The sequence below is a fragment of the Eulemur rufifrons genome, chromosome 15, assembly GCF_041146395.1.
Source record: "Eulemur rufifrons isolate Redbay chromosome 15, OSU_ERuf_1, whole genome shotgun sequence".
In the NCBI taxonomy this organism is placed as follows: Eukaryota; Metazoa; Chordata; class Mammalia; order Primates; family Lemuridae; genus Eulemur; species Eulemur rufifrons.
Genome location: NC_090997.1, coordinates 22,897,359 through 22,924,100, shown reverse-complemented (window position 1 = coordinate 22,924,100; position 26,742 = coordinate 22,897,359). Strand labels below are relative to the sequence as shown.

The 26,742-nt window shown below is 34.2% G+C and overlaps 1 protein-coding gene across 3 annotated transcripts in view; it reads left to right on the top strand.

The window, feature by feature from the left end:
- BMP5 (bone morphogenetic protein 5) overlaps positions 1 to 26,074 on the top strand; it is a 128,777-nt gene extending 102,703 nt beyond the window's left edge. The window contains exons 4-7 of one of the 3 annotated variants that reach the window (XM_069488149.1): positions 6,564 to 6,758; positions 19,133 to 19,209; positions 20,519 to 20,629; positions 24,050 to 26,074. In XM_069488149.1, the coding sequence (XP_069344250.1) occupies positions 6,564 to 6,758; positions 19,133 to 19,209; positions 20,519 to 20,629; positions 24,050 to 24,199 (533 nt within the window). In that variant the 3' untranslated portion in view covers positions 24,200 to 26,074. The remainder of the gene's footprint in view (positions 1 to 6,563; positions 6,759 to 19,132; positions 19,210 to 20,518; positions 20,630 to 24,049) is intronic. The other 2 variants (XM_069488150.1, XM_069488151.1) reach the window with 2 other exon arrangements.
- Positions 26,075 to 26,742: the final 668 nt, after the last annotated feature.

Below are 26,742 nucleotides of genomic sequence, written 5' to 3'. Positions count from 1 at the left end.
CATTTCCTTTGCTAATCCCTATCACTTGCTCAAACTATAGGACATGACAGCCTTGCAAAATTTTTAAAAAGATCAACTCTTTTTAAAATTTCTTTCCCCTTTAAACTTCTCTGCCCCTCATATACCCTAACCATAGAGGAAAATGGATTTCTCCTATTATGATTAATACATGTCATCAGGAATTTTAAACGCATGTCTTATTCGCAGAAAGCTTTCAACTCATGGTTCGTATCAGTGTTTCAGGATAGTGTTACCAATGGCCCGTCCTGGATATCCATTTCTCCAATGTGTCTTTTTTCCTTTACTTAGAAGCCACAGAACCCTATGCTTTTTTGCAGATATTATTACATTTTCCTCTTCTTTTGTTTTTGACACACTATTAATATTTAATATATAATTATAAATATATTTGATATAAGGCAAAATGGTTATTTTAAAATGTCAATATAAAGAAGGAACTAGAAAAGTCCAGCAAATACATTATATGATGAGCCTCATTTATTAAACAGATCTCCAGAATTACTAAGAAGAATCATTCAAAAATCTTACCCTGCACTCTATAGTTCAAAAAGAATTTTTTTTTACATACTGATTAAATGTGATTTTCCAGGAGCACTGACATAGTTTCAAATCTCAGCTTTGCCTTGTTTTCATTTGAGTTTATAAGGCAATGTAAACCATTTAATACGAACAAGAAAGTTTTGAGTAGGAATGTTAAATGCTGTTTGTGATACTTCAAATCTGTGTACTTATATCTGGCAACAGGTCTGCGCTTTTACAAGAAAGCTAAAAACTACGCAAATTTTTCATGAAAGTATAACAAAGTAGAAATTTGTAGCAAGGTTGCAATATCCTTAATTTAAAGTTACAATGACTTACAGTATATACGGAATTTAAGCAGACAAGATTGTATCTTCTCCACATTCCTTAAAATCTGATATAAAAATGATTTAGTCTATATGCTGGGTAGAGAATTCTGGACATTTTACATCATCTATTTCTGAAAAGGGTAAAATTCCAGTATAATTTAATTATAGAACCCATAATTTAAGAGTACCAGAATCAAATTTAAGCACAGGTTGAAAATAAGTGAATATCAGCTAGATATGTGAATAAGAAACAATGTACTGATTGGTCCATTATGAAATAGTCCATAAAGGATGCTGTAAGAGTCTTTTTTGAAATGAAGAAAAGATAATTTGTGCACGAGCCTCATCACAGGTGTTTTGGGTTAAGCAATCAATTACTGTGGGTTTAGAGGAGGAAAAAACAAACCGGAATTTATGCTAACATCTCAAAGTGATATCAACGTTTAGACTGATAAATCCTCAAATGAATATTTTTCAAACTGTGTACCCTAGAAAGAAACGAAATGACCGTGTTTGGAACCACTTATCCCTATAACATCAACATGTCTCTAAAGAGCTGTTTTAAGTCAGAATCTCCTTTAATAACTTTGTTTTTAAAGAAACAAACATTTTGAAAGTCACATATTCCATAAGGAATGGTCTGAAATACAAAACAGTGAGTTTGGGATAGATCCGTGGTTTGCCAGCCTACCTTCCCTTTGACTATAAATTTGAAATAGTCTTACTTGTGTTCTTAGGCAAATGTGACTGCAATATCCTGACCTCAGTACTTATATAAAGTCAAATCAGTCAGAGTGGCAGGTCTGGAAGTCTTGAATCTTCAGCCTCAATTACAATAAAATTTAGTATTAATAGTTTAGACACCTAGCCTCACATACTTTTTTCTTGACTCCTGTATGAAGAGAATAATCATTTCTTTAGAAGATATCAGCCCAACCCTATCTTTATTCACTCTTTAGTTAATAAGACTGTACAACAATATTCCCATATATTAATATTTGCTTCTCAAATTGTTTATTTTACCTTGATACCTGTACAGTAATTTTGAGGCAAAAACAAGATAGCCAAGGCATACATAACTCTAAAATAACTTTTCACATGCAAAGATTTAATGGGCATTGTTTTATTGTAAATGCGAAAAGAAAATATCTATGCTAATACCAAACTCTGGACTCCTATAATTGTTGTCATTATCCCTTTCATTTTATAATCCAAGCATTCCATGATAGGCAAACCTGAAATATTTGGGCACAAACGATGTTTGTTTGAGTCTACCTGCCACCAGTGAGATCACTGGAATGCTATCACGTCCTTCAAAGAACATTTCCACTCCATGCTCTGCTGTCTCTTCCCTCCCATTTCTGTGGGAGAACGTAAGTGTGTTTAAGCTTGAACAGCTCCCAGCAATCAAGTTTTTCACCTCCTGTTATCATCTCTCCCAATTAGCAGATCACATCCCTACCTTCTTTCCAGTGTCGACATCAAGTCTTAGATAGCATACAAGGACATTTTCTCTCTTGCTTTTAGAACAGCCTCATCTCATCACTGGCACTGTCTCTTGCTTTGGAACGGTTGTCGGTGCACAGGAGATTGCTGCTCAGCTCACCTTCCAGGTGCTGCCACTCTCTAAAGCCAGTGCTGATGCTGGTACAGGAGATAAGTTTGGAGCTCATTCTGTGCCTGCTATCCTGACCCACTGTGGAACTGCTCTGAAGCCACTCCTCTGATGTAGAGAAAATCTTTGTCCACCACTGTGTCACACTCAGTTAATCAAGTTCCAAAGTAGTGTTACCTTGTCCTCTCAGTATTTTACAGACTTTGGGTAAAAACAGTATATTAGGTTTTCTCTGAATTTCCTTCGTTTCTAGGAGGTAGACACGCGTCCATTGGAGCTATGCCAGAAGTAACTCTGAGTTATTATACACTCAAAATTGCTGCTTCCTCATATCCCCTGGAACACTGCTCTCAATCTGTGCTTTAGGGGCTCATCTTGTCCTTAAGATTACTTTTTGCCCATGAAATTGCTCAGTCGTCATCCAAATATAAGCCTGGCGAATTAAACCTACCAATATTCTAGCTATGCCTAGACGTGTCTGAATCCTAAGGTGGAACTAAGCTTATGCTCAAGCTGGTATCCTTCTCATCCTTTATTATACTGCTCTTTTCATTACCCCACCCAATTTTCATTTCCATTGTTTATTCAATGCTTAATCTTTACATATATATGAAATATGACATAATATATTTATATAATATGTCTATAACATATAAAAACAAACATATTATCTATTATATGTTATATATTTATTAATATAATCAATATATTAAATATTTATTATTAATACATTTATTGTATATTAGTAATATAAAACTGATATATTAAACATATTATATATTATTAATACATTTATTATATATTAATAATATAATTACTAATAAATATTTTTTATTAAATATTTATTATACAATACATATATTATTTATAAGCTAGAGACCACCCAAAATAAGGATCAGCTTTGAAAAGCAAATCCATGATAATACACACACCCCTACAGTCTTCCTAAATCAAAATGCTTTACATAGGTCTCTATATATTTGCAATACCTAAAATATACTGTACATTTAATAATAAAATTCAAATTTATTATGTTAAAATACATTTTATAAAGGATTCACTATTTTTGATATAGGCAATAAAGTTCCTATCAGCACTTCTGACAAAAATAGCTGCTCGGCCATTCCATAGGTTTAGTCAACATAATCAATGTCAGTATATTATGTCTGAAGGAGTAGTTCAAATAGTTAATGCTTCTATGGTGAAGCTCAAGACCAAGGGTAACTGAGCAAGCATTAACTTATGGAATCTTAATAGTCACCTCATTGCTGAAGTAAAAAGGAAACCAAGAGGAAACTTAATAATATTAAAAGTTATTTTAAAGGGAGTTCACATTGGTTTGAAGGGTACTTTGCTTCACACACAATATCCACCTTTGTAAAACCCAAGAAACCCATATTTGTAACAAACACATATTTTTACAGTTTTCAGAACATAAATCTTCAGAGCAGTATTATTTCTCCACAGATAAAAATTAAAATATTGAAAGTCTTTGGAACAATAATAAAAGCAACACTCTTGCATACCAAAGGAAACTTGGAACTTTGTGTTAAGTGCTTATTTAACTATAAAGGGGTCAGTATGTGTTGTAATGAATAGAAAACTAATTTTATTGTATTCCATTTGTGAATGTCTCGCAGCAACCCATTTTAGTATTAGAAAGATCATATATTAAAAATGATTTCTGTAGTCATCAATGTATACAAGCAAAAATTTAGTTCCTGTTAAATTAACACTTCATTAAAATATCAAAATAAAAGCTTTGACAAATACTTTTTATGTTGCACTTCAAGACAGAAAAAAAAAAAATTAAAAATTTGAAGAACAGATTGCCAGTTATTCTATTCTATAACAGTTAAGTTTCTCAGTTCTTTTTTTTTTTTTTTTTCTTTTGCTGTGCTCTCTGTCACTGGAAACATCTTAAACCAATTTCAAGTGCTACACCTGAATAAACATGTTGTAAAAGTGTTTATGTATTGAAGTGGGTCAGTTCAAGGTATGGTATTTGGCTGGAACTTCTAATTTCTCTTTTTACAGCAAAAGGGCTGCCAGAAGGAGGAAGTCTGAGCTGAATTAATACATTTGTTACAGTGGAAGTAGAATGGAAACTGCTCTGACCACAAATCAAACTGCCTCTTTCATTTATGCCAGTGACAGAGTTTTTCTAAGAAATATAGACTCTGGCATAGAGCCACTGTAAGTTTGCGTTTAAAAGAGAAACCTATATGCTTATTTGTTTGAGGTTTACTGCTTTGATTATTTGTAAGTCCTTTCTCTGGTAGGACTGAGTACAGTGGCATTTGTGAGGCAGATAGCCATTTTAATAGTTGTAGGAATTGGACAAGTTTTCCCAGTATGCTGTAGAACAATTGTGGAGGATACCTATGCTGTCTGGATTGGTGCAGACTTTTTTTTTTTTTTTTAACCAATACCTCCACATTTAAAGGACCTCTGTGTCCCTCTCAACAGCTGCACAACCTCACATGACACAGTCTCATTTTCTGACGGTAGAAGGTCTCTGCACAATACAAGTATACACAAAAGTGTTTGTGCTGCCAAAATAAATTTTGTTAAGAGCAAGGGTTTATTTGCTAAAATGCCATTGATGCCGTTTCAGGGACTTGTTTCCCTTTTCTTTCTTCTAAGGTGGGTCAGGTCTTAGAATGGACTGAGGTTGCTCCACAGTCCTTACTGAATAAATATTTTAAGAAAACATGCACATCTCTCATGGGGTAAGCCAGAGTCAATCACGCACATATTTCAAACCATATTATATATTACTCTTAAAAGATCAGTAACGTCTGTCTCTAGCGTAGAAACTTCTCATGAGTTTTGAGGAATTCTCAACTAAATTTACAACTTCAGGTCAAATAGTTCATCTTCTTTGAGTGATTTTTTCAAGGAACCAGGTATTAGTCAGTAGTTTTCTTTTTCATATATATGCACTGCTATACAATTTTTAGTGATTAGTTTAAATTAAAAGAGCCTAATGAAAGTAAATTATAAAAAAGGAAGCCTAGCATTAACCTAACTCCTAAGGCATTTGTGGAATCAATTTAAATAATGCATGAAGATCGTTTAGAAAAATGCCTAGCAGATAGATACATAGCAAGCACCCCAAACATACGACATGGTTATAATTACAAGAGTTATCATTACTACCCCCATGGGAATGGTACTTCCTTAACATTGACTTCTAGTCTGTAGGGGCACCTTGACTTCTAACTGATTCCTGTACAGGTCCTGGTTGTATCCCTCTTCTCTGACACACAACCACAGCAATGGGCTCAGAAAGTTCTGAGATGCAGGCTAGTTTAGAGGCAAAGTTGAGTGTCAAATCTCACTTGGATTTTCCCCTCCATTCTGAGAGTCTCCAGGCTTAGTTCATCTCTTCTGAAATCCTTTCAGTAAACATTCAGGTGTGTCAAAACTTAGAGGGGAAGGGTTTCTGAAATGTCCAAGTTTATTTCATATGGAGAATTAACTGGGGCTTAATACAAACCTCTATCCCCAGACAGGGCTTGCAGAATGACCCGTGAAGAACTTGAAGTAGAGCACAGCTTTGTCGTTTGCTGGGCACTGGCCAGGGGCGAAGGGGGAGGAGGCTATCAGCACTAATTAACACTTGAAAGGCTTAAAATAGGCTGGAGAAAGCAGAAACACTCTGCCAGGCATTTAGCTTTTATCACTTAGGGGAAAATTATTGGACATTTAGTGCAGAAGAACCCATAGCTAATACTTTAAAAATTGTTATTGAATGTGGACATTTCCAGGCTGATGAGTAGTCCGACCTTTCCATTTATAGTATTCCTGACTTCAGGGTCTGCGAAGCTATCAGGGGAGAGAAGGCAGCTGGAGTGTATTCTGTGGTGCACGGATGATGTAAAAGGAAAAACCACGCAGAGATAATTTTCTGTAATAGTAAACCTCAATGTTTATAAGAATCCTGACCTGGAAAGAAAACATTCTGATAATGTTTTCAAACTTTTCTGTTTTTTCAAAATACCCTCAGAATTCATTCACGTCAAGTAAACGTTCTTTCTTGTTCATAAACCAAGTGCTTGTGCGTTCTGTTCTAGGACGTAGTATCAACGTAAAATCCGCTGGTCTTGTGGGAAGACATGGGCCTCAGTCAAAACAACCTTTCATGGTGGCCTTCTTCAAGGCAAGCGAGGTACTTCTTCGATCCGTGAGAGCAGCCAACAAACGGAAAAATCAAAACCGCAATAAATCCAGCTCTCATCAGGATTCCTCTAGAATGTCCAGTGTTGGAGGTAAGATAAAACCCGGGCCAGCAGTTGTGCACGGAGAATTACAGGGTCGTGTGTTGCAAATCAAGTAGCCCCAATAAATTTACTCTCTGTATATACCTTCCTATGGCATCTTAAATCTTCCGGTGATGTTTCTAGCATCCCAGAATGTTTCATCAGTGAATCACTCAGTAATTCATTTTAAAATAAGTATGACTTGCCTTCATATGTTGAAAGATTCAGTTCAAATTAAAATCAAGCTGGCAGTAATAAAATTATGAAATGGCTAGATCAACAAAGTCCAGCCAAAACTGAACTATACAACTTGCTGAGCTAACTTCCCCAGGGCCTCTCAAAGATGGATGGTCAACCAGGTAAATTCAGCATGAAATTCCTTTCTTTAGTACTTAAATCCATACATGTGAATTATGCACCTCAATTTTTTTTCTGAAAATAGAAGCAGGATAGATAGTATGTATGATAATTAAGGTAATATTTATGTTTTCACTATTACTTGGAAGGCTATTATCTAGAAAATTTGCTTTAGGTACATGTCTACACAATATAAATGTAGAATCTTTCAACAAAACATTACAAATACACAATTGATATCAAAGTACTTGCAATTTAGTCTATTGATTGATAGAAAGAGAGATCAAAATTGCAATTGATCAGAAAGCATCTAAGTGCAAAAACCCTAAATGACTTAATCATATTATTTATACCAAGAACTACCTTGCTTAGTCCAGGCTGTAAACAGGTAAGTATTCTTAGATGAAAATAATGGCGATTTTAGTCTAAGAAATTATTTCTTATCTGTAAAAAGTAAATTTGAAGAGGGAAATTTATCCTGGAATCTCCCGATTTGGTACAATTGCTTGTTTATTTGTAAAATATGTATTGTGTACTAATGGCCGTCATGTGTGTAGTACTCTGCCAGGCACGATGGATGGATGAGCTGGTGCACAAAAGAAACACGGTTCCTGTATATAGTATTTCAGCAAATTAGAATTCTAATTTCTCACAGCCTTAGCCATTATTCCTGTACTCTTCATTTTTTCCCAGGTTACTTAAAAATGACAGATCATACAGCAGTTACTTATTAAAGCATGTTTAGACAAGAAATAGATGACTATAAATCAAACAAAAGACATATAATTTTGTTTTTCGTTTGAGACTGTCAACAAAAATACCAAATGGAATTCTTTGGAGTCTTCCTAAAGTGTAGGCACACAGAGAATCATGTTAGTAAGAAGCCCTTTTGCTGTATCTTGCAACAGAAGCAGGAGGGAAGATTTCTATATGGAATTGCATTCTACTGAATTAAATGCTACTTACAAAGTGATGTTTTAAAATAATTTTCCAACAAAGAAATTGAATCACCTTTTTCACTTCAAAGTAAAACATGATATTAGTGCTTTATTACAAAGCTATTTTGTAAAGATCCACAAGATATTTAGGTTGGCAAAAAGTTGTCATTACTTAATATGAAAGATGGAGAAAAATAACTTTCTAAGACCTTTTCTTCCTTGTAAATACTAGCCTGTCAAAGTTGTATATTTTTCTTTTCATGTAGAATGGTTCTAAATTTGGTTGAAATGTTTTTAATTTAATGTAGTAGACTGAATTAAGAAGAAGGTTTGCTAAACCTTGAATAAAATAGTAAATAATTTTTGAGGAAATTACAAAGGGAAAAGTATAAGTCACATATTTATTATTAGAGCTCATAATGACTCTGGCAGAGGCGTTCCAGCGACTGAAGTCATCAAAGTCCTTTTCCCTATTGGTTAACTCTATTTATCTTCTCTTCCTGACCACAAGTAACAAACGTACTTCTATAACCAGAGATGAATAAAACACATGGAGCAGAAATCACGTAACTTTTCACCAGTTTCCTAGCACCATTTAGAGTCTAAAATTATTCTAATATAGACCAATATTTTCTTTTTAAAAGTTTGTCATTGGCAACCGTCTCTGTGAAATCTGTGGTAGATGGTTTTGGAGTGTGTTCATATTTCGATAATAAGAAGAAGGAAAGTAGCTGGTTTGTGTCTATGAGACTTAACCTTTCAATAGGTAGTAATCAGGCCGACTGGGAAAAGCCTCATAGGATTTGGCCTAAAAGACAGGGGTTTAAGGAAAGGGAATGCTAATATAAACAGAAAATTTGATACTTAGGAGACTTGAAATGCCAGTGAAATTTTAAAATTATCCAAATATAAATAACAAATGCTATGATAGTACCAGGCTTTTACTATAAAGGACTGTGAAAAAGCTCCATGGCTAAGAAGGGGCAGAATGGGGCTGGGGTTAGGGGGAAGAGTTGCACTAGATGTTTGCCTGATTGCAATTTTTTTTCTTTTTTTGCAAAGCATATCATCAAATGTTGAAAGTATCAATTTGTGCGGGAGAATTGAAAACCATGTCATTTTTGCTGTCTTTACTCCATTTCTTTCCTATTTCAAAGATTCCTACCTTCTGACTTTCCAACGTTCTTTTTTTTCTTCTATATTCCTGTGGAAGAGCCTAGAACAGAAAAGGAGTCCCTAAAATACCTGTTGAATAAATTAATGTGTTGACTTCATAGGAAAAACTAACTTCTTTTTTCAGGTAAATAGAGAACTATTACTCCCAGGTTTCCTGCAGAAACTGCCTCTCCTTGTTTCTCTTCAAATCTTTGGCCAGAAGGTTGAGCAGACACATTATGGGACATATTAAATATTTCCTGTTTTGTGTTGAGGCAGCAAAATGGATATTTCTTTGAATTTAGGTAAGGAAAGGAAGGAAATGGAGAAAATAGCTAAATTTTAAGCTAGCCACTCTTTAAGACAGGAAGGCATTAAGTTGATAAGATTTTTTTAAAAATCTACAGGACATGATGCTTTTATTCTAAGGACTATATCAGTCCTGAAAAGAATAGAGTACAGTTATACCTCATCTTATTGCAGTTTGCTTTATTGTATTTTACAGATATTATGTTTTTGACAAATTAAAGGTTTGTGACAACTTTGAGTTTGAGCAAGTCTATTGGCACCATTTTTCCAACAGCATGTGCTCACTTTGTTTCTGTGTCACATTTTGGTAATTCTCACAATATTTTAATTATTTTGTTATTGTTATATCTGTTATGGAGATGTGTGATCAGTGATTTTTGATGTTACTATTGTAATTGTTGTGTGATGCCACAAAACATACCCATACAAGATGGCAAACTTAATCAATAAATGTTGCGTGTATTCTGACTGTTCCACCAACTGACTGGCTACTATGACTGTTACTCCACCTCTCTCCCTTTCCTCAGGTCTCCTTATTCCCTGAGATACAACAATATTGAAATTAGGCCACTTACTAATCCTACAATGGCCTTTAAGTGTTCAAGTGAAAGGAAGAGTCACAGGTCTTTCACTTTAAATCCAAAGCTAGAAATGATTAAGCTTAGTAAGGAAGGCATGTCAAAAGCCAAGAGAGGGCAAAATCTAGGCCTCTTGTCCCATATGGTTAGCCGAGTTGTGAATGCAAAGGAAAAGTTCTTGAAGAAACTTAAAAGTGCTACTCCAGTCAACACACAGGATAAAAAAGTAAAACAGCTTTATTGCTGATATGGAGAAAGTTTAAGTGATCTGTATAGAAGATCAAACCAGCCTTAAAATTCCCTTAAGCCAAAGCCTAATTCAGGGCAAGGCCCTAACTCTCTTCAATTCTATGAAGATTGAGAAAGGTGAGGAAGCTGTCAGAAAAAAAGGTCTGAAGCTAGCAGAGGTTAGTTCGTGAAACTTAAGGAAAGAAGTCATCTCCATAACATAAAAGTGCAAGGTGAAGCAGCAAGTGTTGATGTACTATCTGCAGCAAGTTATCCAGAAGATCTAGGTAAGATAATTAATGCAATTGCCTGCACTAAACAACAGATTCTCAATGTAGACAAAAAAGCCTTCTATAGGAAGAAGATGCCATCTAGGACTTTCATAACTAGAAAGAAGTCCATGGCTGGCTTCAAACCTTCAAAGGACAGACTGACTCTCTCGTCAGGGGCTGATGCACCTGGTGACTTCAAGTGGAAGCCAATACTCCTTTACAATTCTGAAAATCCCCAGGGCCTTTAAGAATTATGCTAAATCTACACTGTCTGTGAGCCATAAGTCAAACAAAAAAGCCTGGATGACAGTATACCTGTTTACAACGTGGTTTACTAAATATTTTAAGCCCACTTTGAGACTTACTGCTCAGAAAAAAAGATTCCTTTAAAAATATTACTGCTCATTGATGATGCACCTGGTCATCAAGAGTTCTGATCAAGATATACAAGGAGATTAATGTTGTTTTCACACTTCCTAGCACAACGTCCATTCTGTAGCCCACAGATCAAGGATTAATTCTGACTTTCAAATTTTATTACTTTAAAAAAACTTATTTTGTTAGGTTATAACTTCCATAGACAGTGATTGGCCTCATGCATCTGGGCAAAGTAAATTTAAAACTTTCTGGAAAGGAATCAACACTTTAGATGCTATTAAGAACATTTGTGATTTATGGGAGAAGGTCAAAATATCAATATTAACAGGAGTTTGGAAAAAGTTGATTCTAACCCTCACAGATGACTTTGAGGGGTTCAAGACTTCAGTAGAGAACATAACTAGAGATGTGACAAAATAACAAGAGAACTAGAATTAGAAGGGGAGCCCGAAGATGTGCCTGGATTGCTATAATCTCATGATAAAACTTTAATGGATGAGAAATTGCTTCTTATGGATGATCAGAGAACATGGTTTCTTGATACAGAAACTAATCTTGCTGGAGACACTGTGAACACTATTGAAATGCAATAAAGGATTTAGAATATTACATAAACTTAGTTGAGAAAGTAGTGGCAGTGTTTGAGGATTGACTCCAATTTTAAAAGAACTTCTGCACAAGGTAAAATGCTATCAAACAGCATCACATGGTACAGAGAAGTCTTTTGTCAAAAGAAGAGTCAATCAGTGCAGCAAATTTTATTGTAGTTTTATTTTAAGAAATTGCCACAGCCACCCCAACCTTCACCAACCACCATCCTGATCAGTCATCAGCCATCAACATTGAGGCAAGACCCTCCCACAGCAAAAAGATTAGAACTTGTTGAAGACTCAGATGATTATTAGCATTGTTTAGCAATAAAGTATTTTTAAATTAAGGTATTACATTGTTTTTTTAGATATAATGCTATTGAACACTCAATAGACTATGGTATAGTGTAAACATAATTTTATATGCACTGGGAAACAAAAAAAATCGCTTCTCTGTGTTATTGCAAAATTCACTTTATTGTGTTGGTCTGGAGCTCAACTTGCAATATCTCTGAGGTCAATAACTCTGAGGTATGCCTGTATTTAGAGCCTGGAAGAAGCAACAGGACAAGTGACAAGTCCTGGCTCATTACAGAAATCTATTGCTATTTCATGCTAAATACTAAAGATCTTCAAAAGTGGATCCTGTGGTGGCTCTGACTAAAAAGATGGTGATTTCTTAGGGCAAATATTTCATATACTATTGCTCCTTATGATGGGCTTAGGTCCCAGTAAACCCACTGAAAGTTGAAAATGTCATAAATTGAAATGTATTTAATACACCTAACATACTGAACATCAGAGCTTACTCTAGCCTACCTTAAGCATACTCTGAACACTTACATTAGCTTACAGCTAGGCAAAATTGTCTAACACAAATCCTACTTTATAATAAAGTTTTGAATATGTCATGTAATTTATTGAATACTATGCTGAAAGTGAAAAACAGAATGATTGTATGGGTTCTCAAAGTATGGTTTCTACTGAATGCATATGGCTTTCGCACCATTGTAAAGTTGAAAAATCTTAAGTCAAACCATCATTAAATCTGGGACCAGCTGTATTTACTAAAATTGAAACATTCTGCATTTATTCTCAACTTTGATAGCCACTATCTGTTGCCTAATAGATACAATGTAAATTCATGCCTCTTGGAACAACAGGTATTCATCAAAACAAGAAAACAAATGGATTTATGTCTTTAGAATGCTTTCTATTATGTAATTAATATATATTTTTAGTTATTGTTTAAAAATAATAAAATCATAAACAAAGCTAAAGTTCTTCTTTGTTCACCTGATCCTTCCATGATAGATTACCCTGGTATCAACATGGTACAAACATTTTCCTCCATATATATACTTCTCTTCTGAGAGAATGTATTTTTGTTCTATGCTGTTTATTACATGAAGGATGTATTTTACATATTTTAAAAATAATGCTTAGCCAGCTTTCAAATAGAGTGACCTCATTCTTTTCAACTGTTGCAACATACTCAATAGAACCAGCATCAGTTTATTTAATCATGTCACTCCAAAAAAAGACATTTTCATTGTTTCCAAATTGGGGCTCTCAAAATAAATGCTACAATGAAAATCTTGCAATGCTGCACATGTAAGAACACCTCTAATCCACATGATTTCTATAGTAATTAGCACTGAACTCTGGTATACATTTCCTGAATCATGAGTAATTTTGGAAACTCCTCCTAAAGTAATTATTTTGGTGCATATAATTTGTAGTTAGCTATATCTGTCTACCTGTGTATTTTTGTATATGTCATCTATCTATGATTTAATACTGGCTCTACCACTTACTAGTTGTATAATAATCTTGGACAAGATATGTTACTTCTGTCTGCCTCTGTTTCCACATGTGTAAAGTGGGAATGTTAATAATACTTGCTCACAGAGTAGGATTATATGAGTTGTGAGGATTAAGTGAGTTATTGTGTGTAAAGAACTAAGAACACTGGTTCATGGCAAATGCTTATTTCAGTGTCATTGCCGTTATTGTCATTTTTAAAATTACTTCATACTTAGTTTTGTTTTTCAGAACTGGTACATAAAGAGTTCAGACATCAGAAAACACTAGAAATTCCCTCTAACAAGTACTCATACCTAAGGTCACTTGAGATTTCTTGGCTTTTGAGACTTTGGAAGCAAGAGGAATTTTAGAGTCTTTAATGTAATTTGGCTAATCTATATGAGCAATTAACTATATAATTTTTTAAAAAGCTTGCCAGTATACATTAAGTCATTGTGTCTATTTTCAAGTCTCTCTCTAGAGAGAATCCACAGGGAGAATATATCTAGGAATAATTTCTTATAAAATAATATTTATTCAATATTAAATAAACATGCATTATTGCCAGGCACAGTAATAACTACATGCTGATTAAAGATAGCACAGGGATCTTGCTTCTCATAAAAGCACTCCCACAGACAATGGGAAAGACATGCACATGAGTAATTATTGGGAGATAATTCTATTAGAGTAGGTATAAGCACACTTGAGAATAGTAAAGATAGAGCACTTAGCAGCACCAAAGCATGGCCAAAAACACTTCATGAGGGACTTACATGAGAAAGAATAGACATTTTTCAGAAATGGAGGCATGGATGAAACCATTTCAGATGTACGTTCACAGTTGTAAGGCATGGCTGGGATCTTTACATGAGAGGAGTGTCATATCAGCTAGAAAATTATGCAGAGGCCAAATCATAAAGAGTAGGGCATGTTATGGTAAGGAGCTGTGATGTCTTTGTGTAGGCAATTGGAAAAGGGAGAGCCATAATCAGATGTGCATTTTAAAAAGTTAAATTTGGCAGTAGATTGCAGGATGGGTTGCCAAGGAAAGAGACAGAAAGCTCAAATAATGATCAGGAGTCCAGTACAGTACTCCAAGCAGTGATGATCATACGCTGGAGAGAGGGGAAGTAGGAACCGAAACACATGGGATGGGGCTAGCAAGGGTTGGGGGTGGCAACGGGTGAGACAGGACTCTGGAGAGGGAAGTGTCATGAATCGATGGGACGTGTAGGGAAAAGATACAGCTATAAGCCAAATTGTTAGATGCAGCATGAGGCTGACAAATGCCACGGGAAGCAAAGTTAGATATTTGATAGATGCATACAATGTGTAATGATCAAATCAGGGTAATCGGGATATCCATCACATCAAATATTTATTATTTCTTTGTGTTGGGAATGTTCTTAATGTGCTCTTCTAGATATTTTGAAATATACAATAAATTACTGTTAACTACTGGCATCCTACTGTGCTATTTAACGCTAGAACTTATTTCCTCTATCTTATTGTATTTTTGTACCCATTAATCAACCTCTCTTTATCCTTCCGTCCCCACTACCTTTCCAGCCTCTGGTAACTATCTACTCTCTGTTTCCATGAGATCAACTTTTTTTAGCTCTCACACATGAGAATATATGATATTTGTCTTTCTGTGTTTGGTTTATTTCACTTAACATAGTGTCCTCTTGTTCCATTCATGCTACAACTGACAGAATTTCATTTTTTATGACTGAGTAATATTCTACTCTGTGTATGTATCACATTTTCTTTACTGATTCATCCATTGATAGACCCTTAGGTTACTTCCATGTCTTGTAAACAGTACTGCAGTAAACATGAGTATGCAGTTATCTCTTTGATATACTGATTTCCTTTCTTTTGGGTATATACCCAGCTGTGGAAATGCTGGATCATATGGTAGATCTCTTTTATCTTTTTCTTTCTTTTTTTTTTTTTTAACAATCTCTAATACTGTTTTCCATAGTGGTTGTATTAATTAGATTCCCACCAACAGTGTACTAGCATTCCCCTTTATCCACATTCAGGGTATTTTTATACCACTTTTTACCTCCACATATTTTATTTTGTTTTTCATTATTTTATTATAAGACAGTAATATTTTTAAATCAAACTAAAAAAGATTAAATATATACTCTTTCTAGAAATTGACCATAAAAGACTTGCATAAAGTAGTTAACAATATTTTCTATATTTTGGCATTGGTTTCCCAATATATTTACCATTAAGAGACAAAACAGAAATGCTGTTTTTGTAACACCTGCGTGTGGTTGAGGCATGTTACTTTACTTTTCCTAGTGTTGACTGTAGCATCAGAACATTTTGGTAATTTATGCTATGACTCTTCATTTGGAGGCAGGTTCATCAACAGTAGAATTATGTCCATTTCATTTCAAAGTCCTGAAAGTTGCCCACTGATATTTTAAAAGATGTAAATTTAGTTTCCTTGCCCTTCCTCCCACAGCTTACTCTGCCAACCATTTATAGTAAACCTAACTGCAGACTTTGCTAGTTTGGGTACAACATTTATTTCACTCAGTATCCATTAATTTTTATTTCTGACAGAATAAGCATATGGTCCTAATGCTCTATGAAATCAGACTCTTGGAGCCAGATCCTGTTATAAATTTCATTGCTCGTTACCTTTATGTGATGTTACATAATATACATCACTTAGCCTGCATAAAAAGTTACATAGATAGAACAGATATGTTTTGACTTTTATGTTTTATTTTCTTTCTTTTTTTTATAAACATGGAATTCAAATAATCATATATATAATTTATGACTTTTCATATATGCTCATACGTGTTATTGGCTATAATGGTTTTATTTATTTTTAATGTTTTTAATTAAGACAAAGATGAATTAATAAATATTTATCCCATTATTATCTAGTGCAGGGGTTGACAAAGGGAGGCCCGTGTCTATACAGTCTATACCACCTGTTTTTGTATGGCCCACTATCTAAGAATGGTCTTTACATTTTTTAATGTTTGAAAAAAATTATTATTTTGTAACATGTGGAAATCTTATGAAATTCAAATTTTAGTATCCATAAGTAAAATTTTATTGGAATGTAGATGCACCATTCACTTACATGTGACCTATGACTACTTTCATGGAGACCATTTAGCCTAAAATATTTACTCTCTGTCTCTTTAAAGAAAAAGTTTGCTAAACCCCAGTCTAATGCATAGCTTATACTTTTTTTTTCTATTTTGAATATCAAGGAGTTTACGGAATCAAACAGATACCAAAATCAATTATTCCTTTCCCCTAAAAATGATACAGAGAATATTTTTTTCATGTTTACTGTTAAAGTGCACTTGTACATTGCCTGAAGAAAGTTAAATCTGTGCTATTATTTAGATTGAGAAAGAAGTTTCCCTGAAGAATAAGAGTTCAGAGACTCAAATTCTCTTTTCTTCATTTTTCATTATCTAATTATTTAATTTGTTTTAATGAAGTAAATTGCACAGTAGGAATAACTGATCTAGAAATAAGAAAAATACCTTGAGTTCAAAATTTAATCATTATGTTGTTTTCTAGACTGACATCAAACAAATAATTATTTGAAGTAATTGTGAAAGTCAGGGCTCTCTATGATGGGAACTCTTGATCTCTAAAGTACCTACATTTTCATTAGAATTTGAGGATCATCAAACTGGAAAATGATACCTAAACACAAATTTTCTTTGAAATAAATTATTCTGCTCTTTCATTTTCTTTCTTTCATATTTCATGTTAGAAACACTTGAAGTAGGTGAGCTTTTAGAATGTTATGTAAAGTATGAACAAACTCCAGAGAAGACAACAAAGAAAAATGATCTGTAAAGTTCTGTGTTTCTGTAGCATTATGCTTTATTCCAGATGCAAGATTGGGGCTCTGCATTTATATTTAATCCTTTTAAACAATTATAAAAAGTTATGGATATTTCAGATTACAGTCCAAAATATATAATGAAAGTAATATAATTCATTTGCCTCAAATAATTTGTGGAACAATATGAGGAATTTGTTCATTAACTCCTCAAATATTTATTGAGTGCCTATCATGTGCCAGGCACTGTTCCTGGCACTTGGGGCACATCAGTGATTGAAACACAGCCAAATAAGATCCTTGCCCATGTGGAGCTGACATTATAGTGGGAGGAAACACACAAGAAGCAATGCATATTATAAATGAGTAAATGGTATAGCATTTGAAAAAGTGGTAAATGAATCGGATATCAGATTGAGGTGGGGGTGGGGGAGGGGATGGGGATATGCCTACACAATGAGTGCATTGCGCACCGTCTGGGGAATGGTAACGCTTGAAGGTGCTGTCTCGGGAAGGGGGGTGGGGAAGGGAGGGATATATACCTACATGATGGGCGCAACGCGCACTACCTGGGGAACAGACACGCCTGGAGCTCTGACTTGGGGGAAAAGGCGGTACATGGGCAACGTATGTAACCTGCAATTCTGTATCCCCCATAACAATAAGATGAAATAAAAATAAAAATTAAAAAAAAAAAAAAGAAAAAGAAAAAGTGGTAAATGAAATGGGAAAAAAAGAACAAGGTGAGAAATCAAGATTATCAGGGTGAGGATTACAATATTAAATAGGATAGTCAGCGAAAGCCTAGATGAGAAGATGATGCATAAGCAAAGACTTGAAGATGTAAAAATTAACCATGTAGCTGCTACCTGAGGAAGAGCATTTCAAAGACTAGTGAGAGTGAAGGACCTAAGTTGAGAGCAAGCCCAAATGCATGCTAAACAGCAAGGAGATGTCGTGGCCAGAGCAAGGTGAAGGAGCAGAAGAGTAATAAGAAATGAGTCAGAGAGGTAATGAGACCAAATCACATATGGCCTTCTAACCACCGGGAGGATATTTCACTCTTAGTGGTATGGGAACCATAGTGGGACTTCTTGCAGGGGAGTGTCATCATTAAGTTTGTTTGTCCAAAGGTCCACTTGGCTTCTTTCTTGTAGGTGTATCAAGGGAAGAAGCAGGGAGAATAGCACTGAGGATATTGCAGTGATCCAGCTAGAGAGGATGGTGGCTTGGGCCAGGACCAGTGATAGCAGCAGTGAGAACAGGTGGATTTTGGACCTATTTGAAGATAGTGTGTGGGATTTCCTGACAGATCAGATGTGGAAATGGAAGAAAAAAAAAGGAGTATTTTGATTCTCAGTGTTTTTTTTTTTTTCCCCCACCCGCTGGGAACTGCCATCAGTCAAGAATGGAGAAGTCTACAGATAGGTTTTGGGGGGATGATTAGAAGCTCAACTTGGGATATCCTGAGTTTACGATATTTATTATTAATAAAATAAAATCAATTAAGACCCCAGTGTCTGCCTCATGGAGGAAGTTAAAAAACATTTAATATATGGAAATACATTAAATACCACTATAGTATGAATGAATAAATGAATTAACATTCATTGAGCTGCTAATACGCAATCATTGGCAGGCCCCAGGCTGTGCCCTGTCATATGTGTTATCTAACAGAACCCCTGTCAGAGCTTCATAAGGTAAATGGTATTGTCTACATTTTAAAGAAGAAACTCAGGACAAGTGACGACTGAAATTCACATGGGTCGTAAGTGTCTCTCGCTTTAAAATTTTTAAAATTTAAACTCATGTTCTACAACTTCAAATATAACCCTCTCTTAAAAATCTTATCAGGGATCTCACAAAAGAAATATTAATACACCTGATAAGCAACCATTTGTTTAAAATGTGATTTTTATCTTCAGATTATAACACAAGTGAACAAAAACAAGCCTGTAAGAAGCATGAACTCTATGTGAGTTTCCGGGATCTAGGATGGCAGGTAAGAACGTTCAGCCAACGTGGGTGCTTTGTCTCTGCTTTATCTTAAATCTTTGCAAATAATTCATAATCTTTGTCTGTAATTTTTACAATGCAATACCTGATGATTTTTGTTATGACTGTTTAGTATATGGCTAAGCCACCTTATTTTCATTTCTCCATTATCATTTCACCATTGAAACATACTTAGTAAGTTTTACAGTCAAAAACAACTACGCTGAAGAAGAAATACAACCCTATGATATTTAGAAAGTGAAAAAAGAGTGCTGTTGTTTAATTTTATTATAACAGAAAATTTGTTCAGATTAGTACAAGCAGCTCTATTCATCCCCTTAGGGTCCCAAACTATCGGTCTAGGAAATAGAACTCTCAATTATAATGTCTCTATCATGAGGTAGAAGTACAGAAAAAAAAAAAAAAACTTTACTAGCACTTAAAAATTGTATCGTTGTTTAGATAATCTTCACAAACAGAGTAAGGAGAAAAAAATTAACCAAAATAATTTTTAACGGCTCTATGTAGGGACAGTTTAAAAATTTTAAAGATGTCTTCTAATATCCCATTTTAATAGATGCTTATATATGAGCTATCTTATTGACAAATAATATTAAAATGTAAGTATTTTCAAATTTTATGATAAACTTTCAATATGCATAATTCAATAATTTCTTAGATTTGTACCAAGTTTTATTTTTCTGAAGAGAAAAATCAAGGCAAGGATTCCATGTATCAATTTTTAGCTTCCTAAAATTTTTCCTGTACAGTTTTTAGGAATTTGCTCCAATTCATTTCTTCTAAATAGACTATAAAGTTAATGCATGAATGGAAAGAAAAACAGCACATGGAACAAATATTAAAGCTTTCGGAGGTTGTCTGACTTCTAAAACCAGGAATGAGTTATTAAGAAGTAATGAGAATTATCTCAATTAAGTTTATTCTCCTTTTCCTTTCTGGTTCACTTGAACTTTCCAGAGTTCATCATTTCCTGTTTAAACATTATTTGAAATGCTATTTCATGATTATGGTTTTATTCATGAATACATGGATTAATATATACTATAAATATCTTACATAGTAACCTCTTGGGAGAAATCAGAGAGGACAATATCTTGTGAAAATATTTATACTTTTGTTGTAAGCTTCAACTTAAAATTAAATTAAAGGGTGTGGGGGAGGCTATCCCTATTAGAATAATTGTTAGACCAAAACTGTAAATGTTTTCAGATGAAATATATTTGAGTATTCTTTAAGAATTATTTTGCTTTATTTTTCTTTTGTTGATTTTTTTTCTTGTTTTGTGTGCATTTTAGGACTGGATTATAGCACCAGAAGGATATGCTGCGTTTTATTGTGATGGAGAATGTTCTTTTCCACTTAACGCCCATATGAATGCCACCAACCATGCCATAGTTCAGACACTGGTATACTTTGTTTTTGAAAATGGCTTATATTGCAAGCATGATATAAAGTTGTTTTAAAGGAAAGCATCTATTACAATTATCAGTGCATTATTTTCTCTTCTCAAACTCCTTTGTTACTTTTTAGAGCTGAAGTAACAATGATGGGTGTGGCCAGGAAATTCAGGCTGATTTAAAGAGTAATCCTGATTCTAGGACGGGGAGGGATTCAACTAGGAAAATTGGAGTAATCATATGAAATGGTCATTCCGCAGTGATTTCTTCTCTACACAATATGAGTAAGCACACAAGTTCCCAGGGGCTGTTTCTAACCCAGCAATTCATTAGTAATCATTGCAAAAACATTGAATAATAGCTGTACAGAACTTCGTCTGAGGGCTTTTACTCTAATTCTTTATGAATGTTCCATAACATATACTTTGGTTTTATAAAAGTTCTTCAGTGTAGTAAACAAGTAGGAAACTCATTTCTATTTCTTGATTATTGTTCTCCTCCACCCCTTCTTCTCCTTTTCCTCCTGTAATCTTTAAAGTGGAAATTATCCTTCCTTATTTCCCTTCCACACTCCCAGAAATTTAGCAGTGATTAAATATATAATAACCTAAGCTTATTTTTATGAACAAGATAGTGAACAGTTGACTTGATGGTCTCTAACTGGTTGTGCTATGTCTAATGAGCTTGTGAAAGCTCTTGGGAGTCTGGTATACCTTATGTCGTGACTTATTGGTGTGGCAGGGGGACAATCTCTGGAAGACTCAGTGAGAGGTTCCTGGAAGGTATGCTGGACTCTGTGGCAGAATTCCAAATTGATGTTTGGATTAATATGAAAGTGTTAACTTTTTGTATTTAGGAGGAAAGGGAGGGAATGCATCATTTTAAAGTCAAGACTTAATAATGGAAGTGGAGTTGTTTGGCGGATGGTAGTAACAGAGCAGTAGATACTGGAAAAAGCCATTTTATGGGTGAGCTTGTTAATGCAAAAAAAAAAAAAAGAATTATTCTTAAAATTTGTGAAGACTTGACTCTCTAAAAGGTTGGGTTTTTTCCCACAATTTAAAATTTATAGCTGATGGAAGGAGTATCCTAGTTGCTTTCTGAATAAGAAATGATATATATAAACTAATAGACCAAATACTTGAGTGACTTGATGTTTTACTGGCACCTTTATTTACTTCCTAAGGTACTACAGAATAGCTAGAAACCAAAAGGGCACATCTATGGTAATTATAGTGTGGACATTATTAAAGACTTTGGAAATAACCTTGAGGTAGAAAGAGAGAGACAAATATGCATTTTGATAGGTAGTCATTTATAAATTTTTTTTTATTGTTTCTTAACTAATGAGATTACCTACTCACTGCCATATACCAGATATGCAACAAATTCCTAGGGGGAGTTTAAGGTCTGATATTCCTTCACCTTTGTTATCTGTAAATATAAGCATTTCTTGATATAGGATAGCGTTTCTGTGGTGATGAGAAGTAGGCAGGCTCTGCAAGGATGGGTTATATTTAAACTTCCAGCAGAAAAAAAGAATCTCTAAGAAGTTTAGCTTTCCTTCTTGTCTATGAGCAGTCATGTTGCCATGAAAGCTTATCAGATAGAGAGGAATGGTGCTGTTTCATCCGTAGAAGGGCTCTCCATAATCACCATCTTTCTGTAGGATCACAGAGGAACAGCTTCTATGAGCTTATAGAATAATGCCACTTAGTTTCTCACAAAGTTCTTTGCCTCTTTTTATGGTCATTTCAGTGATGAAAAAAGCAGACTTTTGCTTTCTTTAGATATGTATCTAATGTATCAAAGGATCCCTCAGGCTAAGCAATGCTTACTTATTGAAAAATACCTTTTTGCAAATACTCCCTCCTTCTCACTTTTCTTTCTTTTTTCTCTCCTTATAGATATATAATTACATGTTGCCAGCTCTTATGACTGTAGTCTAGCAGGCAGTGTTGAAAAACAAACATTTAAAAAAAATCTGACATGAACTTGGAACAAGACGCTGCTCTGCATCTCCGCCCTGGGATGTAGGACATAAGTCATTACAAAGCTGGAGCATGCATGGGAAGCTTGATTTTTTTTTTTTTTTTTTCCTGGCATTATGCACACTCTACGTTTGTTCTGCAAAGGACATGAAACAAGGAGACAGGCATGTTTGTTGTTAAAGGAAAGCATGTTTGTGACTAATATATTCGAGAAACCATTCAAGAACAATCCATTTTTTGTAAAGCTGCCAAGGCCGTTAAAACAGGGGGTTATCAATCATGTATGTGAGGGTTATGGAAGATAAAGCTGACGAGGGACACAAGCTGCATCTGAAATTTGTAGAAAGTCTCCAACTTTTACTTTTGTGAGGTCTTAGGAAATTTCAAGTTCATGTCAGATCACCTCATTTTTCCTGCTGTTTCTGTCCACATGCAGGGCCCCTGTATCATTTCAGCCAGGACATTGTGCAGCCAAAACTCTAAGAGGCTGTATTTACTTTTTGTAGATCCCGTAAGACTCATCAATAGGACTTCCCATAAACTCCTTTGGGGGAAGGGCCAGAGTAAGTGGGTAGGAAAGGGGGGAGCTGTATGCTGGCTCCTTGCTCAATTATTGCAAATCATAAGCAGACTGGCAGTCTGATCAAAATGCCCCTTAACTTAAGCATTTCACTTGTCATATACAACCACCTTTCCAGACTTTTGGGGAGGTGGATATTCAATTTATAAAATATCTAGGCCCTTTGCTTCTGATTTAGTATAGCCTGCTTTTTGGCACTTGTCTAAGGAGTGGGCAAGGGAGAAAGAAAGTAAAAGGATATTGAACTCCAGCCAATCTGGTAAAAAATTCTGTGGAGAAGAGTTGAAATCATTGCTTTAAAGCAAAGATTGGATTATGTCTGGATTTTATTTTATGATGATTTTTATGCTTCCTTTACCATGGAAAATTAAGAGGTGGCATGTTTATGGTTTATTGTTTAATTATCCTTTTAAAAGGTAAATCTTAGATCCAAATCCTTCTGCAGTCCAACTGTATATCTTTACTGATATGCGCTTATAATTTCCATATTGCTCATGATGTAAATAGATATAGCCATTTCAATGAAAAGCAGTTCCATGCTAATTTCCATGTTCTTCCCCCAGGAAAATTTCCACTGAATATTCCATAGAGGGGGTTTTCCTTATTTGGTGAAATAGTTTTCAAGGCCCCAACACGTAATTAGAACTTCTGGGTTGATTCTGGGTGTTAATGCATAAGAATATATCCTTTACCACCAGTCCCCGCCCACTCCAGTCATCAGACATAAATAGGAAAAGGGTACTCTGCTTAAGGGTGGGCCTGATTGTGAATGTTAAAACAAGCATATTATTATAAAGCTGCAAACAAAATGTTTATTCTATTTCTTAAAAAATCAAAACCTTTTTTTTTCTTTCCCAGGTTCATCTGATGTTTCCTGACCATGTACCAAAGCCTTGTTGTGCTCCAACCAAATTAAATGCCATCTCTGTTCTGTACTTTGATGACAGTGCCAATGTCATTTTGAAAAAATACAGAAATATGGTAGTACGCTCATGTGGCTGCCACTAATATTAAATAATATCGATAATAACAAAAAGATCTGTATTAAGGTTTATGACTACAATAAAAAGCATACTTTCAGACAAAAGGGGAATTTTCTAAAATTAGTTTGGCTCATTTCATCTCCTTCCCTATGTACAATATAATGTATATAGTCATTTTTATTTATTTAAAGGTATATATTCTTTTTTGTTGATGCCTTATCAATAAAATCTACTTTATGGGCCACTATGTTATACAATGAATCACCCAGTCTAATTTTCAATGGGAAATGCTGAGTCCAATTCAATTCCATTTCAACATTTTTTCTAATACAATTTTTATATGATTTTCTGAGATTAGACAGAACTCCTTTGATCGTTCCATATTGTTGAAGGAAATTGAATATGTTTAGTTATATTGTGCCAATGAAAACCATGATAAGGATATTTATTTAAAAATAAAACTTAAATAACAGTCCAAACAAAAATTCGTGAATAAACACAATTCTTCTTTTAGAGTTTCTGCTTCATTAGATAAAGTGAAATGTTGAACTGGATTTGAATAAATAAATGGTAGGCAGAACACAGAAGCTAAAAGATTGCGTATAATTTTTATAACTGTTTGCTTTAACAGAATTGGTGTAACTGTAGGAGCATGTTTCTTTTTGGCTTGTGGATTGTAGATTTTGCAAAGAGCTCAAAGCTTCAAGAATTCTGTGGAGACAGGCTTGAGCCTGTGTCTATAACTTTCCAAGTTAACACTAAAAAATTGTAGTACAACTTTCTTACCTCAACTAAATCATGTCTGCGTATTATCTAGAACACTACTCCTACAGATTTTTTTTTTCAGATTTAAAAACCTCATCCAAAATAAAGAAACATTTGCATGTGCTCCACTTTCCTCCCCACAGACAAGATCACTGCATGCATAAAATGTACCAGAGCAGAAGATGACGGAGCCATTTTTGTTAGCTCTCCTTTATAACTGAGTTTGCTGATTGATGTTATGTGAGGGGTTTTATTTGGGGGCACTGAAAGTAAACTGGAGGAAATTACCAAAAATCCCAGAATGGCTTTCAGACAATTGCCATTTCTAAAGAACAGCTGAAATCCATTTTTCATATCTTTGAGAATGAGCTCAATGAAAACCTTATTTTGTAAAGGGATTTTATAAACCTTCCTCCAAGAACAAATAATTCTAAACGGGAAGGTTCTGGTGTGTGTCTGTGTGTGTGTGTGCATGCATGTTCTTCCCTCTGAAATTAATTTATTTTTCTCTCTGTTTTAATGGCTTCTGAGGCCTTTCTTTAATACACACTGACTTTTTGAAGAATGACCTTTAGATTGGTAAGTTGTTATTTATGGTGGCTCTACGGTTAGGCTTATTTACAGTTCATCTAGAATATTCCTAAAGCACCATTTATTAATCATATTTTTTGATTTTTCAAACAAAACGTATATCAGAAATGGCTTCAAAAATGTTATGGGTTTGTCTGTAATTCAGGTATATTGCAATATTTTAAAATACAGTTTATCTTAAAGAAAATTTGACAGTAACTATAATGAGGGATACATTAAGTAATATATTTTTAATTAATAGTGTACCATTGAGAGAATAAGAAATGGAAGTCTATTATATTATTCTTTAAATATGCTGTTTAAATATATTTCTATATTTTAAAATATATTGAATTTGAAATGCTAGTTTCTGCTGTTCTTCTTGATTTGGTTCTTTATTTAAAAGGAATACAAAATGTAAGTACATCATAAATTGAAACTATGAGAATATTTATCGAATGTAAAATGTTTGTTGATTACATGATTCTTTATGATGTTTTTAATTGCCAAAACTGTTTTTTTTTGTATTAATAATTAACTCACTATTAAATGTACAACACAATAATCCATGAATTAAGGATTTTCTTAATCTGTTCAAACAACAAAGAAATTTTAAAAGGAGCAAAAAATAATTAGGGTGGGAGATACTTCTCTTGTTCTTTTTCATATAAGAAGGGACATAATTGGCATTAGTGTTTTCACATTTTATGAAACTACGTATATGTGCACATATGCTCATTATTTTCAAATAACTATTATAGTAAAATCTTAGTATTACTTTAGTAATATGCAAGCTATTACCAGAAATCAGAATAATTTGGCCTATTTAAATAGGTTTTAATTGAGATTCTAGCTTAATGTACAGGGTTTTTTGTTTGTGTATTTTTAGTTTTTCTGCTTTATATTTGTTCTTACTTTGTAAAGTGATGCTCATCCTTTTTGGAAGTAGAAGGGCGTATACCGTAAATACTCAAGTTCTTTAAAACTAAGGCAAAGAGAAACAGTCTCTATTGAACTAAAGAAATAAAGAAAAACCAGAAAGAAAATCCAAAATTATTTTTTTCTCCACTAAGAACTGTCATTTTATAATCCTTGTATCACCATCATGAACTCCAAGCCAGAGTCTATTGGCTACTTTACAATCTGGCAAATATCATCTCCCAAGACATTTACAATGAATAATTACCTTATGCTGCAGTTCCATTCAAGGCAGAAGAAATCCTCATTTCAGGA